The sequence below is a fragment of the Plecotus auritus genome (genome assembly GCF_963455305.1).
Source record: "Plecotus auritus genome assembly, chromosome: 2".
In the NCBI taxonomy this organism is placed as follows: Eukaryota; Metazoa; Chordata; class Mammalia; order Chiroptera; family Vespertilionidae; genus Plecotus; species Plecotus auritus.
The window spans coordinates 168,165,775-168,183,158 of NC_137771.1; the positions used below are offsets into that span (position 1 = coordinate 168,165,775).

General features: G+C 38.9%; 1 protein-coding gene across 1 annotated transcript in view; it reads left to right on the forward strand.

Moving 5' to 3' along the window:
• STXBP5L (syntaxin binding protein 5L) overlaps positions 1–17,384 on the forward strand; it is a 228,629-nt gene that overhangs the window by 113,622 nt on the left and 97,623 nt on the right. Inside the window, 3 exon segments of the mRNA XM_080656813.1 lie at positions 1,581–1,798; positions 3,522–3,694; positions 7,348–7,473. Coding sequence (XP_080512939.1) covers positions 1,581–1,798; positions 3,522–3,694; positions 7,348–7,473 — 517 coding nt within the window.

A 17,384-nucleotide genomic window follows, 5' to 3' on the forward strand; every position in this document is an offset into this window, starting at 1 on the left:
TAACGCCTTTCCTATTTTGAAAACTATTTTAGTTTTACATAATTTCAGGCTTACCAAAAAATTGCAAAAAGAAAAAATAGTATGAAGTGTTGTACAGCCTTCATCCTGATTCCAAAATGTCAATGAATACTACATTTCTCCTATGCTTGTGCTCTCCCCCAGCCCCGCCCGACTCCTTACTCTCTCTCGCCCCTTTCTATATTTACACACACATATGTATGTACTAATAAATATGTACAGACTTATAACTTTTTGTAACCACTTAAGAGTAAGGTGAAGATAAAATGCTCCTCTGACACTAAATGCCCTTAAATACTTCAGTGTGTATTTCCTACAGATACACTCATTCTTTTACATAATTATAGTTATTAAAATCAGGAAATTAACATTTATACAGTACTGTTATCTAACCTCCAGATCTTACTCAGTTTTTGCCAATTGTCCCAATAATATCCTTTATAATAAATGAAAATATAGGATCAATGATGGCATTTAGTTATATCTTTTGAGCTTTCTTGAATCTGGTATGTTTCCCAAGTCTTTATTTTGTGTAAAAAGACATTTGTGAGGAGTTCAGGCCAGTTATTTTGTAAAATCTTCAGTTAGGGTTCAACTGATTAGGTTCAGATTATACACCTTTGGCAGAACTCCTAGGTTTTTAGAAATTTTCTCAGAGAACCTTTGTAGAATTAGATCTTTCTTACTGGGGAGTCATCATCATGGTCTAAAATTGAAAAAAATATTTCCCGAAATAAATATTTTTGAAAATTCACAAACCCCAAGTTTCTTAAAATTATAACTTACCCTTTCCTAACACTAAGCCATTCAGAAAAGATTCTTTCTAAAATAATTACAAATTATTGGATTTCCAGTATTGCTGGCTGGTATATTACAATGTTTCTCATCTGAAGGAGTGTCTAAAGCAGGGGTGGGCAAACTTTTTGACTGGAGGGCCACAATGGGTTCTTAAACTGGACCGGAGGGCCGGAACAAAAGCATGGATGGAGTGTTTGTGTGAACTAATATAAATTCAAAGTAAAGGAGCGGAGGGGAGAGCAAGAGAACCGGATAGAACAGCCGGATCCGGCCTGCGGGCTATAGTTTGCCCAAGGCTGGTCTAAAGAGTTGCTGAGAGGCGTAAAACCTCTAAAAATAGCACCAGCCTCTCATCAAAGGGAAAAATTGTAAAAAAGAATTGAGGGGGGATCTCCCTTAGGAGAATTAGATTTGGTATTTCCATTGTAAACTTTCTGAACTCTGACATTTTTGTCAAATAAATGAGGATACAAATACTTAATGGGACGTTTTTCTGAGGATAACATGAGCCAATGCATACAAAGGACCTACATATTCGTTGGTATATAGTGTATGTTCAATACATGCTTATTTTTTCCCTGTAGTCTCCCTTCAGCTAAACTGTACTGATAAGAGAGCATGACATTGAATTCTTACTAGTTAAAACTTTATTTTATCTATTTGAGTTTTACTTTTGTTATTTAACAAATATATTGAAAAAAACTTCAACAACATTTAAGAGTTAAGTTTAAATTAGAAGGTAATTATGCTTCAATATCTTATAGTAACTCTACAGATGCTGTACAAGCTAAAAACTTCAAAAGTGTTTGAAAAACAGAAAATAGGAGATGGAAAACAAACATGTGAAATTGTAGAGGAAGATCCATATGCCATTCAGATGATTTACTGGTGTCCAGAGAGCAGAATATTTTGTGTTTCAGGAGTCTCTGCATATGTAATAATTTATAAATTCAGCAGACATGAAATTACAACAGAAATAGTGGTAAGTCATTGAAAATTTAACTTTCACACTTAATTAAAAGAAAGAAATTATCATAGATTTTGGTTAGTAATTGGTATGGTTTTAAGCCACTAAGAATGCAGTATGTGGCCAATAATTAAATTCATAGGATTTTTAATTACTCTTTTTGTATAGTATATTTTAAAAGTTTGGCTTGAAATGACAAAAACAATTCTTTATAAAATCTTGGTATTATTAAATAGGATGAATTATGCCTACAGGTTTTATGCAGATTTGTTACTGACTTTATGTATGTCAAATTAATGTATTCTATACCTTTAATTTTTTAAAAGTTTTAATTGATTATGTCTCATATATGATTATATCTCAACTACAATAAGATTACTTTTAATGATTTTCTATATAGCAGCATTTTCATACAGTGGAAATAATTATGGGATTGACTTGCCTAATCTTAATTTTTAAAATAATTATTTAAAATAATGGCGTTCTCATGGAATAAATTAAACCTAAATTAAGGCACCTATAGATAATGGGCCTTCACTGCACTTACCCTTTTATCAGAAAATAAAGATTTACTAAAGGCCTATTAAAGATTATCTACTAAAGGCATATATATAACTCTTTTTACCTTAACTAAAGTATTACCCTTTTAAAGTATATTAGTTAAAATCCCAGAGTTTGGAATCTTATAAGCCTAGGTTTTAAGTCTGGCTTTACCAGTGAACCTTTGTGACTGAGCAAGTCACAAGACTCAGTCATAGTTCTGGGTAAGACTTAAATTCATCACCTATATAATTTCCTGTGTAAATAAGATGGAAGGTAACAATAAACTAGAAATAGAAATGCCAGTTTTAGAGGGTTCTTGGGATGATTATATAAAGTCATTAACATAGTGTCTAAGTGTAATAAGCACCCAGTAATTTTAACTATTGTTATTGTCACTAGAGGTTTTTTATAGTTTTAAGATAATTATGACAATCATTTTGCTATATTCACCATGCCATAATGACATTTGTGTAAACAGTTATTTTCATTCTCAAAAATGCTGATTTTTATATGGTAAAGAAATGTTTGTTATAAAATCAATTTTAATAAGGCATTAAATGCAATAATAAAGTACTTAATTTTAAAACATTTTTAATTTTAAAAAAAGGTTTTTGGATCACGTTTTTTATTTTAATATAAATTATCATGATTTTCATTAAGCAACTCTGACCATGCTAATGAAGTTAAATAAGGAAGAGCAAAGCTAATGAAACAAACAAATAGAAAAATGGAATTTATTTTGGAAAATTTTTATTGAATTAAAATAAAAATTGAAGCTTTTTTAAAAGTAAAAAGCCTTGTACAAATAACAATTTGTAAACACACACATACACACATCCATTTTAATCTTTTCCTCTGGCGTAAACATGAATTTTTACATTTATTTGATCATATAGAGAATTGTAATTTAAACTTTATCTTAAGGAATATTTATTACATAAAAATGTATCTCCACTCATGCATTTTTCTTACAATTCTGAAGAATTAAAAAGTATTTTAAATTTTTTGTGGATGCCATTTATTTCATATAATTCACTGTTTAATTCAGTTTGGAATATCTCAGCTTTACTATAAATTGAAATTAAACTTATCAATCAGAAAAAAAATAATGAATGCTTACCAAAAATTATAAGCTATTTTAATGTGATTATTTATTATCATGACTTAAATTAATTTAAACTTGGTTTTTTAAAAGTCATTAGAGGTACGACTTCAGTATGATGTTGAAGATATTATTACCCCGGAACCAGAAACAAGTCCTCCATTTCCAGATCTTTCATCTCAGCTTCCTTCTTCAAGGAGTCTTTCCGGGAGCACTAACACTGTGGCTAGTGAAGGAGTAACAAAGGACAGTATCCCATGTCTCAAGTAAGAGTTGCTACCAAATTTTAAAACAATTTTACATATGAATCATATAATTCTTTAAAACTGTGCCAAATAAAATCATTCTTCTCTCCTATTAAGTTGTTGTCAAGTGATCTACAGTCTCCATAGGATACTCTGGTCTTGTCTTTAATATCCCTGAAGAGGACATAGTATTTTCATCCTTCACTTACTAGTTCATATATTTCCTTCCCAGAAGGACCCTAAAGAAAACATGGTTTTGATAGAATGGGAAAACTTTTGTCAGGGCACAAACATGGCCCTGAAAAGTATGCCACAGGAAGGGAAAGAAACCAAGTTTACTACCTACTATAAGAATACTGTGTTAGAAAAAAGATTTATCTCTTGTGATTGGTAGAATACTGTATGTCTTTCTCTTTTTTAACTGATGCTATTTGGTAGTAAACTATGTTTTCTCAGTATATCTAAACAAAGTTTAGTGTCATAATCAAAGAAGACTTAGTCAAGCCCATAGAAATATTTATCTTAATTGCTTTTCCTTAAATTACTACTCACTGCTTCTTCATTAAACCAAATGTTTTCTGTACTAGCTAGTTGGAGAATTGAGCCTAAGCAAAGTTTCTTTAAGCATCATATGAAGATACCCGAATCTGCTACTAAAGGAACTTTAGAGAACTAGCTTCCTCATCTATATATATAAAAGCATAAGTGACTGACCTTCCAACTGGTAACTGTGCCGCGCAATGACCACCAGAGGGCAGACGCTCCGACCTGTAGCTATGATGTGTACTAACAACGAGGGGGCAGATGCTCAACACAGGAACTGCCGAGCTGTGGTGACTTGGCAGCTGCGGTTCTCTGGTGATGCACCTGGAACCAGAGAAGAGGGAGCCCGATTCTGCGGTTCGTCACCCAAGAACCGTCCTCTCGCAATCCGGGACTCCTTGGGGGATGTCGGAGAGCTGGTTTTGGCCCGATCCCTGCAGGCCAGGCTGAGGGGCCCCACCTGCAGGAGGGACCCTGCTCACTCCGCAGATGCCACCCCAGGTGCAGCCAGCCAGCGAGGCACTGAGGGAGGTTAAATCCAGGGCGTGTCCGGCTCATCTTGCCCACTCCTGCCCCACAGCCACCTTCTAATTAATTACCTTTCAATGTGCATGAACCCATGCGTCGGGGCACTAGTTTCTTATAAAAATACTTATGGAAAATTTAAAGATAAGATTTCAGAAGCAAAATCAGTTTACCACACAATTAGAAGTTGCTATACTTTTGTAATTATTGTTTTTCCACAAAAATTTTTTCTTGTGAAGTACAAAAAGGAAATATAAACCAGGAATTACTGGAGGAAAAAATCTACACAGAGGAAACATCATCATAAAATTTTAGCAAATGGAAAACATTCATAATGTTATTATATATTCAGTTTTCCCTTCATAGCACTTTGCTTCATTTCATTGATTTTTTTTTCATTTTCTATTAAAATGAAATCCAAAAAAGAGAAAAAAAATCTCAACAAAGCTCAAGAAAGCAATGTAGACTGATTTGTTTATTAACAAGACCCATCATTAGGTGTGGGTCTTCCAATGATCTAAATATTTTTATATAAAATTTTAAAAAATTAAGGTAGGGATAAGAGAAAAAACTGAAGAAAACAAAAATTTGGTAGTAGAGATGATGTAAGCATTAACAGTATTGAAGGATAATAAAAATTTAATGTTGACTTGAAGTAATACAGTTTTGAGGATAATCAAGAGAACCAAAGTGAAAAAATCAGTGTAGTCCTGATGTATATAAGGTCCTAGGAACCAAGCAGCAGAACTGATCTAAGAATACTGTTCCATGAATCACATTATATTACACGTGGTTTTTTAGTTGCATATAATCCTATATAATAAAAGGCTAATATGCAAATTGTCCCCTTGGGATTTTGACCAACTGGGAGTTTGACCACTCACTATGATGTGCGTTGACCACCAGGGGGCAGCACGTAATGAAGGAAGGCCCCGGCCAGCAGCCAGCAGCCAGGGGAAGGAAGGCCCCAATCGGCCCTGATCGCAGGCCAGGCCTAGGGACCCTACCCTTGCACGAATTTCATGCAGCAGGCCTCTAGTCTATGATAAATTATATGTTGGCATCCATCCCTAAATCACTTTTCCTTTGGTGGATTAGATTACCATATACATTAGCTGACAAATAAGCATTTCAACAAACAACACTTCATTTTTAACAACATTACAGTTCTTATCACTATACACATATTTGTGCAATTAATGATTTTTAAAATTTTTTGCCTTTGTGCTTTCTAATGTGTAAAATGAGTAGCCATCCTAGGCCTCTCACTAAGAGGATGAGATTTAAATGAAAAGTAGATGAGAGAATTGGCTGAAGAAGACAAGGTGGAAGAGTGTTCCAGGCAAAAGGAACAGCTAGAGCAATGGCCTTAAAGTGCCTGGCATATAAGGCCAGTGCAGCTAGAACAAAGGGAACAATGTTAGTGGAGAGGGCAGTAGGAGATAACATCAGATAGTCAACAGGGAGCCACTGTAATGGGATTGGCTTTTATTCTTATAAAGTGGGGAATCATAGGGTTTTGAAGAGAGAAGTGACATGATCAGATGTAACTTTTAAATTAATCACTTTGATGGCTATGTTGAAAATCAATTTTGAGTTGGAAGAAAAGAGTAGAAGTCAGGAGACCAGTAAGAAGGATGTTTGTACCTAACTAGTCTTAATGTTGAGGGCTTGCAGATTTAGCCATAAAAAAATACAGAATGCCCATTTAAATCTGAATTTCAGATAAACAGTGACCATTTTTTTGTTTCAATATATCTCAAATATTGCATGGGACATACATACAGTAAAAAAAAAAAAAAAGTGCCGAAACCGGTTTGGCTCAGTGGATAGAGCGTCAGCCTGCGGACTGAAAGGTCCCGGGTTCGATTCCGGTCAAGGGCATGTACCTTGGTTGCGGGCACATCCCCGGTGGGAGGTGTGCAGGAGGCAGCTGATCGATGTTTCTCTCTCATCGATGTTTCTAGCTCTCTATCCCTCTCCCTTCCTCTCTGTAAAAAATCAATAAAATATATTTAAAAAAAAAAGAAACAAACAAAAAAACTGTTTAAAAAAAAAAAAAAAGCAAAACCTATTTATTGTTTATTTGAAATTCAGGCTTTAATGGATATCCAATATTTTTATTTGTCAACTGTAACTAGGATAGTTACTGCGAGAGGGTGCAGGCTGGGCTGAGGGACCCCCCAGAGTGCATGAATTTCATGCACCAGGCCTCTAGTAAATAATAAAATAATTTAAAATACTATTCTCAGAAGAAAAAAAGGAAGTGATAAAGACCAGTTGAAGTTGCAGACCTGACTGATTGAACAGCTACTTAACACGTTAAGTGCCCAGTCAGTCACCAGTGACTGACACTATACTTTCCATCTGGAAGACAAAACAGGCTGGGTGCTTAACATGTTAAAGAAAAAACTAAGCAGTCACAGGTGGCTTATATTTTGAGAAAGCTAGAAGACATTGTCCAGCTGCATACTACCCTTAATGCCTGGTATTGTATATTTCTGTAGGAATATTCTATGTAAATTATGAAGATAAGCATGAACATACTTATTTAAACTGTATTGATAGAACTACATTTTTCTCTTTTTTTTTTTTTTTTTTTCTAGTGTGAAGACACGGCCAGTGCGGATGCCACCAGGTTATCAAGCAGAACTTGTTATTCAGTTGGTGTGGGTGGATGGTGAACCCCCCCAACAGATTACTAGTCTTGCTGTAAGTTCAGCATATGGAATGTGAGTAGCTAAACATTCTTTCTAATTTGTACTATTTATCTAATATGTTTGATATATTTAGATATTTCCTTTAAAATACTTAAGTGAAGTTCTAAATATGGAAAGAAAGCCCTTACTTGGATTTTTATTAGATAAAACATGGTATAAGAAAAATAATAATCCTATATAATAAAAGGCTGATATGCAAGTTGACAGAACAGTGGGACGACCAGTCACTATGACACACACTGACCACAAGAGGGCATACACTTAATGCAGGAGCTGCTCCTGGTGGCCAGTGCGCTCCCACAGGGAAGCACCACTCAGCCAGAAGCCAGGCTCACAACTGGTGAGCACAGAAGTGGTGGCAAGAGCCTCTCCCACTTCCGTGGCAGCGCTAACGATGTACGACTAATGGTTTAGGCCCACTTCCATAGTCAGACATCCCCCAAGGGCTCCAGAACTGCGGGAGGGCACAGGCCTGGCTGAGACACTGCCCCCCACCCTGCCCCGAGTTCATGAATTTCATGCAGAGGGCCTCCAGTCTTTATATATATAAACGCCCAGCAACTGGAACGGCAGAACCACCAGAATGACCAGAATGACCAGTGGCTATGAAGCGCACTGCGGCAGCCAACCAGCATGATCCGGACCCTGTTCGGCCTGGCCAGTCCAGCCCCCAATCAACCCCCAACACCCTGATCAGGGGCGGGGCCAGCTGGCCAACCGCCCACCCCCCCACCCGCCCAGCCCAATGGGCCCCTATTGGTGTGGGCCAGCCGGATCCCACCTGTGCACAAATTCGTGCACTGGGCCTCTAGTTTAAATATAAACTATGATTATTTGTTTGTGATGTCAAATTTGTGGTAGTATTTTCATTTTTAATGTTGTTAGCAAGTTGTTAGGATGTTGTTACACTTATACTTTGTATACTTCTTTCTCTTGGCTTTGTGTGTATATTTTATTGTTTTTCTCCTTGTGTTTTTTTATTTTAATTTAATTTAATTTTATTTATATATTGTCTAAAGTTATACATATGTCTCCCTTTTCCCCGATTGACCCCACCACCAGCCATTCCCACCACCCCAGTGTCTGTGTCCATTGGTTATGCTAATATGCATTCATACAAGTCCTTTGGTTGCTCTCTACACACCCCCCTTCCATTTGTCTCTGGATCTATTCTTGTTCATCAAATTATGTTGATCATTATATCCCACATATGAGTGAGATCATGAGATATTTCTCTTTCTCCAACTGGCTTATTTCACTTAGCATAATGCTCTCCAGTTCCATCCATGCTGTTGCAGATGGTAAAAGTTCCTTCTTTTTTATAGCGGCATAGTATTCCATTGTGTAGATGTACCACAGCTTTTTAATCCACTCATCTGCTGATGGGCACTTAGGCTGTTTCCAAATCTTAGCTATTGTAAATTGTGCTGCTTATATCCTTTCTGATTGGTGTTTCTGGCTTCTTGGGATATATTCCTAGAAGTGGGAATACTGGGTCAAATGGGAGTTCCATTTTTAACTTTTGGAGGAAACTCCATACTGTTCTCCACAGTGGCTGCACTAGTCTGCATTCCCACCAGCAATACAGGAGTGTTCCTTTTTCTCCACATCCTCGCCAGCACTTGTTGTTTGTCGATTTGTTGATGGTTGCCATTCTGACAGGTGTGAGATGGTATCTCATTGTTGTTTTGATTTGCATCTCTGGGATGATTAGTGACTTTCAGCATGTTTACATATATCTTTTGGCCTTCTGTATGTCCTCTTTCACAAAGTGTCTATTTAGGTCCTTTGTCCATTTTTTTATTAGATTGTTAATCTTCCTTTTGTTAAGTTGTATGAGTCCCCTTTACATTTTGGAGATTAAACCCTTATTTGAAATAGCTTTGGCAAATATGTTCTCCCATGCAGTGGGCTTTCTTGTTGTTTTGTTGATGGTTTCTTTTGCTGTGCAGAATCTTTATATTTTGATGTAGTCCCATTTGTTTATTTTCTCCTTAGTCTCCATTGCCCTAGGAGCTGTGTCAGTAAAAATATTGCTATGATATATGTCTGTTATTTTGCTGCCTATGGAGTCTTGTAGGATTTTTATGGTTTCCCATCTTACATTTAAGTCCTTTAGCCATTTTGAGTTTGTTTTTGTGTATGGTGTAAATTGATGATCTAGATTCATTTTTTTGCATGTATCTGACCAAATTCCCCAGCACCATTTATTGAAGAGACTGCCTTGACTCCATTGTATGCTCTTGCCTCCTTTGTCAAATATTAATTGAGCATAATGGCTTGGGTCAATTTCTGGGTTCTCTGTTCTATTCCATTGGTCTATATGTCTGTTCTTATGCCAATACCAGGCAGTTTTGAGAACTGTGGCTTGATAATATAGCTTGATATCTAGTATTGTGATCCCTCCAACTTTGTTCTTCTTTCTCAGGATTGCTGTGGCTATTCAGGGTCTTTTTTTATTCCGGATGAATTTTTGGAGAGTTTGTTCTAGATCTTTGAAATATGCCATTGGTTTTTAAATGGGGATTGCATTGAATCTGTAGATTGCTTTGGGTAGTAGGACATTTTAATGATGTTGAGTCTACCAATCCATAAACATGGTATGTTCTTCCATTTGTTTATGTCTTCCTCTATCTCTTTTTTCAATGTCCTGTAGTTTTCCGAGTACAGGTCTTTTACCTCTTTAGTTAAGTTTATTCTTAGGTATCTTAATTTTTTTGGTGCAATGGTAAATGGGATTGTTTTTTTTCATTGCTCTTTCTGTGAGTTCATTATTGGTGTATAAAAAGGCCATAGATTTCTTTGTGTTAATTTTGTATCCTGCTACATTGCCGAATTCATTTATTAGGTCTAGTAGTTTTTTGATGAAGTCTTTGCGGTTTTCTATGTATAGTATCATGTCATCTGCAAATAAGGACAGTTTTACTTCTTCTTTTCCAATTTGGATGCCTTTTATTTCTTCGTCTTGTCTGATCACTATGTTTAGCACTTTCAGTACTATATCGAACAGGAGTGGTAAAAGTGGGCATCCCTGTCTTTTTCCCGTTCTTAGGGGAAATGAGTTTCGTTTTTGCCCATTGAGTATGATGTTGGCTGTAGGTTTGTCATATAAAGCTTTTATTATGTTGAGGTATAATCCCTCTATCCCCACTTTGCTGAGAGTTTTTATTAGAAAGGATGTTGGGCCCTAGCTGGTTTGGCTCAGTGGATAGAGCATCAGCCTCCAGACTGAAGGGCCCCAGGGTTAGTACCAGTCAAGGGCACATGCCTGGGTTACAGGCTTGATCCCCAGTAGGGGATGTGTAGGAAGCAGCTGATCAATGACTCTCTCTCATCATAGATGTTTCTATCTATCTCTCCCTCTTTCTTCTCTAAAATCAATATATATTGATTTGAGGGTAACTATTCAAATATATAAATGAAAGGCTGTTGGATTCTGTCAAATGCTTTTTCTGCATTGAGTGATATGATTATGTGATTTTTGTCTCTCAATTTTTGTCTCAATTTTTTTATGTGATTTATCACGTTTATTGATTGCGGTAATTATACCATCCTTGCATCCCTGGAATAAATCCCACTTGGTCATGGTGTATGATCTTTCTAATGTAATGCTGAATCCGATTTGCTAGAATTTTTTGAGGATTTTAGCATCTATGTTCATCAAGGATATTGGCCTGTAGTTCTCTTTCTTTGTGGTGTCTTTATCTGGTTTTGGAATTAGGGCATGCCAGCTTTATAGAAAAAGCTTGGAAGTGTGCCTTCCTCTTGAATTTTTTGGAATAGTCTGAGGAAGATAGGTTTTAGTTCTTCTTTGAATGCTTGGTAGAACTTCCCTGTAAAGCCGTCTGGACCAGGGCTTTTGTTTTCTGGAAGATTTTTGATCACTGCTTCAATTTCTTTGGTAGTTATCGGCCTATTCAGGTTTTTTGATTCTTCCTGATTGATTTTTGGGAGATTGTATTTTTCTAAGAATATGTCCATTTCGTCTAGGTTGTGCATTTTGCTTTTTTTTTTTTTTTTTTCAGAGAGGAAGAGAGAGGGATAGAGAGTTAGAAACATCGATGAGAGAGAAACATCCATCAGCTGCCTCCTGCACACTCCCCACTGGGTGGGTATGTGCCCGCAACCAAGGTACATGCCCTTGACCGGAATCGAACCTGGGACCCTTGAGTCCACAGGCCGACGCTCTATCCACTGAGCCAAACCAGTTAGGGCATAGGTTGTGCATTTTGATGGAATAGAGTTGTTCATAGTATTTTTTCATAATCCCTTGTATTTCTGTGGGATCTGTTGTTACTTCACCTCTTTCATTTCTGATTTTGTTTATTTGGATCCTCTCTCTTTGCTTCTTGGTGAGCCTGGCTAGAGGTTCATCAATCTTTTTTATCCTTTCAAAGAACCAGCTCTTGGTTTTGTTGATCTTTTGTATTGTTCTTTTTTTTTGTTGTTCTCTTATGTCGTTTATTTCTGTTCTGATCTTTATTATTTCCCTCCTTCTGCTTACGCTGGGCTTTTTTTGTTGCTCTCTTTCTAACACTTTGAGTTGTAGGGTTAGATAATTTATTACCATTTTTTCTTGTTTTTTTTGAGGTAGGCCTGTAGAGCTATGAACTTCCCTCTCAAGACTGCTTTTATTGTGTCCTATAGATTTTGGATTGTTGTGTTTTCATTGTCATTTGTTGCCATGATGCTTTTTATTTCTTCTTTGATCTCTTTGGTAACCCAATCATTGTTTAGTGGCATGCTATTTAGCCTCCAGGTGTTTCATTTTTTTAATTGTTTTTGTAGTTGATTTCTAATTTTATGCCATTGTGATCTGAGAAGATCCTTGATATGATTTCTATCTTCCTGAATTTGAAGAGACTTTGCCTTGTCCCAATATGTGATATCTCTTTGAATATGACTCATTGCACTTGAGAAGAATGTATATTCTGTGGCTTTGGGGTGAAATGTTCTGAAGATGTCAATTAATTCCATCTTATCTAGTGAGTCATTTAGGATTGATGCTTCTTTGCAGATTTTTTCTTTAGAGGATTTATACAGTGGTGTTAGTGGGGTATTATAGTCCCCTACTATGACTGTATTGCTGTCAATCTCTCCCTTGATAGCCTCCAAAAGTTTTTTTATGTATTTGGGTGCTCCTGTATTGGGTGCTATATGTTTACCAGAGTTACCAGGTGTACCGGTTAATAATGTGGATTTTTTTCAATAGATGGAGTTACACATATGTTGATATATATGTGATTTGATATGTATGGTATTTTGTTGTATTGACAGCAAGCTTCAAAACTTCATATGTCAAATTTTCTGAAGGTGTTAACATCATATATATTTTTACGCTTAAAAATGTCGAATTTCGTGTTCAAAAAAAGAGCATTTGCAGGAAGTTTTAATTCATTATTTTGAAGAAAAGTCCTGCTTAAAGTTATTGTATACTTTGGGAAGCTTATGGTGAACATGCTCCATCTCAAGATACTGTGATCACTGGTTTAAACGCTTTAAAAGTAATGATTTCGATGTGAAAGACAAAAGAACATCCTGGTCAACCAAAAAAGTTTGAAGACCAACAATTACAAGCATTATTGGATGAAGATGCATGTCAAACTCAAAAACAACTTGCAGAATGATTAAACATTGCTCAACGAGCAGTTTCTGACCATTTACAAGCAATGGGAAAGATTTTAAAGGAAGGAAAATGGGTGCCACATCAACTGAATGAAAGACAAATGGAAAACCAAAAAGTCATCAGTAAAATGTTGCTTCAATGGCACGAAAGAAAGTCTTTTTTGCATGGAATTGTGACTGGCGATGAAAAGTGGATTTATTTTGAGAATCCCAAATGCACAAAATTATGGGTTGATCCAGGTCAACCATCAACATCGACTGCAAGGCCAAATTGCTTCAGAAAGAAGACAATGCTCTGCGTTTGGTGGGATCAGGAAGGTGTGGTGTATTATGAGCTTCTATAACCAGGTGAAACCGTTAATACTGATCACTACCTACCGACAACAAATAATTAATTTGAACCACGCTTTGATTGTAAAATGGCCAGAATGGGCCAGAAGACACGGCAATGTAATTTTGCTTCATGATAACACACCATCACACACTTTAAAACCAGTTAAAGACACATTAAAAGGTCTTGCCTGGGAAGTATTAACCCACCCGCCATATTCACCAGACCTTGCTCCTTCAGATTATCACTTTTTCCGATCGATAGCACACACACTTTCTGTGCAGCACTTCAAAACGTACGAAGAAGTGGAAAATTTTGTCTCTGAAAATTGAGATTTGCCTCAAAACAAGAAAAGTTCTGTTGGGACGATATCCACAAATTACCTGAAAGATGGGAGAAATGTGTAGCTAGCTATGGACATTACTTTGAATAAAGCCCTTTTGATGTTTCTCTTGAAATTATCATGTTTTCTTTTGATTTCAAAAATCAAAATTATTAACCAGTACATCTGGTATATTTTGTGGTCTTCGTCTAGTTTTGGTATCTAGTTTGGGTAATGTTGGCCTCCTAAAATGAGTTAGGAAGTATTCCCTCTTCTTTGACTATTTGATGGAATTCACCAGTGAAGCCATTTGGTCCTGGACTTTTGTTTTTATGGAGTATTAGAGTCGTTGAAGGAGGAACACATGAGGCCAAAGTGGTAAGGGATTATAAATTTACTAGTGGCTCGGTGCCCAGATTCATGCACATTGAAAGGAAATTAGAAGAAATATTTTAGTAGCACTATTTGCCCTTTCTCTATAATAGAAGTGTCAACCAAATTTACGATCGACAATGACAGATTGAAACACATGCGTGCGATTGGCACCAGCGAGAACTTTATATACATAGATAAACTTGCTTAATTAGACCTGCTTTCTGATTTAGCTAAACTTTTTCCAGCCCATTGAAGCACCCCAACTTCTCTTTCAGGTAACTGTCAGCAACACAGCAGTAAATATCAATACAAAGCAGATTATTGTAGATCACGCAGGGAGAACAAAGGGTAAAATATTTAACTGCAGCAGTGTTTGACTATATTCTGCACAGTGAGAAAACCTGAAGTCATTTTCAAGGTCCACCATTTCTTCTTTTCAGTTGGGTCAAGTTTCTAAGCTTTCTAAATCTCTGTTTTCTGGCTAATGAAACGAAAATAAGATTCCATCGAGTTTCCTATCTACCTACTCCAGGACTTCTGTGAGGATCAAATGAGATAAGGCATGGAAAAACGCTTCACAGATATTTGGTTACAGTGTAAAATGTTTGCACCTGGCTATAAAGCAAGTCATGTTTCTAGGCTGAAGAAACTCCAAGGAGGCTAGTCACCAGGGAGAGGAAGCCGGGCGTTGCTATGTGACATCAGTACCCGGTGCCCACAGCCACTGTTTCCGTGCTGGGCTGGGCTGTGGGCTGCATTTTGCACCATGGGTTCTTGGCAGCATTGGCTGCAATTTGGTGGACTGTCGCTTCAGTGTGGTGACGGGGCCTGTGTCCCACTTGGGGGAAGCTGAGTCTGAGTGTTGCTTTCTCGGTGCCAAGTTTGCAGTGCCGTTGCTCTGTAAATGGCCAGTGCACATCACAGCAGCTCCTGTTTTGAGCGTCTGCCCCCTGGAGGTCAGTGCATGTCATAGCGACCGGTCGGACAGTCAGACACTTAGCATATTAGCCTTTTATATACACACTAGAGACCCAGTGCACATGAAATCGTGCACAGTTAGGGTCCCTAGGCCTAGCCTGGCCTCCATTGTTGGCCTCTGCTGCCCTGCGATGCTACATGAAGCTCCCCAACCTGGAACAATCCGCAATGCTCACGACCCCTCGACTGCTCCACGAAACTCCCCCTGCCCCACGATTGCTCCACGAGGCTCCCCCCGCCCCTCGACTGCTTCGCAAAATTGTCCCCGCCCCGCAGCTGCTCTGAGAGGCTCCTCTCACCCCTTGACTGCTCCGAGAAGCCTGCTGCCACCCCATGAAGCTCACTGCTGGATGCTCCACAAAACTGCCCCCGCCCCGCCACTGCTCCGCGAGGCTCCCCTCACCCCGCGACTGCTCCGTGAAACTCCCCCACCCCACAACTGCTACACGAAACTCGCTGCTGCTGCTGCCGCTTAACAGTACCCAGTCCCGCCCACCGCCACCCCGCCCTCATGGCAAATGGCTCAGAGGTGGGGAGTGGGGGGCGGCGGTCGTGCATTCAGTCGTGACGGCACCTAGCTCTTTTATATATTAGGATAGATTAGGTCATCTGGGCTGAGCCCCAAAATGATGCCAACACTCAGGGACAGGGAGTCAGAAATTTTAAAGGACTCTAGGTGGGCTTTTTCTGGGCAGAGAATTCTTTGGACAGGTCCAGATCCTGGGAAGTTCTGAGGGGAAGGATAATGGTCTTAGCAAGTGGAATGTGGTCTACGGGAAAGGGAATGTTGATTGTGAAATGGTCTAAAGCAGGGGTCCTCAAACTTTTTAAACAGGGGGCCAGTTCACTGTCCCTCAGACAGTTGGAGGGCCAGACTATAGTTTAAAAAAAAAACTATGAACAAATTCCTATGCACACTGCGGGCCAGGGACGAGTCGGCTGCTAAGCAGGACAGGCAGCGGCACTCGGCAGGCCGGAAAATGTCCTCGGTGGGCCGCATGTGGCCCGCGGGCTGTAGTTTGAGGACCCCTGGTCTAAAGCAGTGGTCACCAACCTTTCAGACCTCACAGACCACCAGTGGTCCGTGGACCACCAGTTGGCGACTGCTGGTCTAAAGGTCAGTTCTGAGTGGAGGAGGGTAACTATTCAAATATTTGACCAGACCTAACATGGAGGTTTTATTACTGTTTCAATTTTCTTACTATTTATCAGTCCATTTAAGTTTTCCAGTCCTTCATGGTTCAGTCTAGTAAGATTATAAATTTCTAACAATTTGTTAATTTCTCCTAGGTTATAGAATTCAGCCTATCATACTATTGTTGTATATTTATTTGTATTTCTGTGGTATCTGTTGTTGATGGGGAGCACAAGACATTTTTTGGGGGATAGCAATCTGAATTTGTTCCAGTAACCTGCTTTCTACTACACACTCTTGCTAACCAATAATTATCTCCATTTGTGAAAGAATGTAGGAGACTAGCAGCCGGACTCTGTACCAAGTAATCAGTATCCCTAATGCACATTCCTGATATAATGAAGTCACTGTCCCATCCTTAATTATCTGGTCTTGCAGGACATATTTACTTAAATACTTCCAATTTACAAGAGCCATAAACCAAGGATGTAACAGCTTAACTAGAGGGAGGTCACTGGCACCATTCAGGATGGACATTAGATACAATCTAAATTGACCATTCTAGAGAAACCAAGATGGCGGCATAGGTAAACACCTAAACTGCTGCCTCGCACAACAATTTCAAAACTACAACTAAAAGACAGAACGGACACCATCCAGAACCACAGGAAAGCTGGCTGAGTGAAAATTCTACAACTAGAAGGAAAGAGAAAAGCCCACAGAGAATTGGAGGTACGGCAAAGGGTCTTTGTGCGTGCAGAGAGGAAGGGCGGCTGAGAGCCTGGCTGACTTTCTCTGGCGGAAGGGGGAAGGAAGCCCCCGACCGCACTGAACCCCAGTTCTGACTGCACTGAACCCCAGTTCCGGGCGAGCCCCTGGGGACCCACGCTCTTGTGGGGGGAGTCTGGACTCTCGGGCGGAGACTCAGGAGCCGGGGAAGGCGGAGGACTGAAAGCGCGCGCGTGCCAGTGCGCACAAAGGCTGCGGAGGTTGCCACAGGCTTTCCCTAGTGGAAGGGAGTCGGAGGCTCCTGACTGCACTGGGCCCCAGTTCTGACTGCACTGAACCCCAGTTCCAGGCGAGCCCCTGGGGACCCACGCTCTTGTGGGGGGAGTCTGGACTCTCGGGTGGAGACTCAGGAGCCAGGGAAGGCGGAG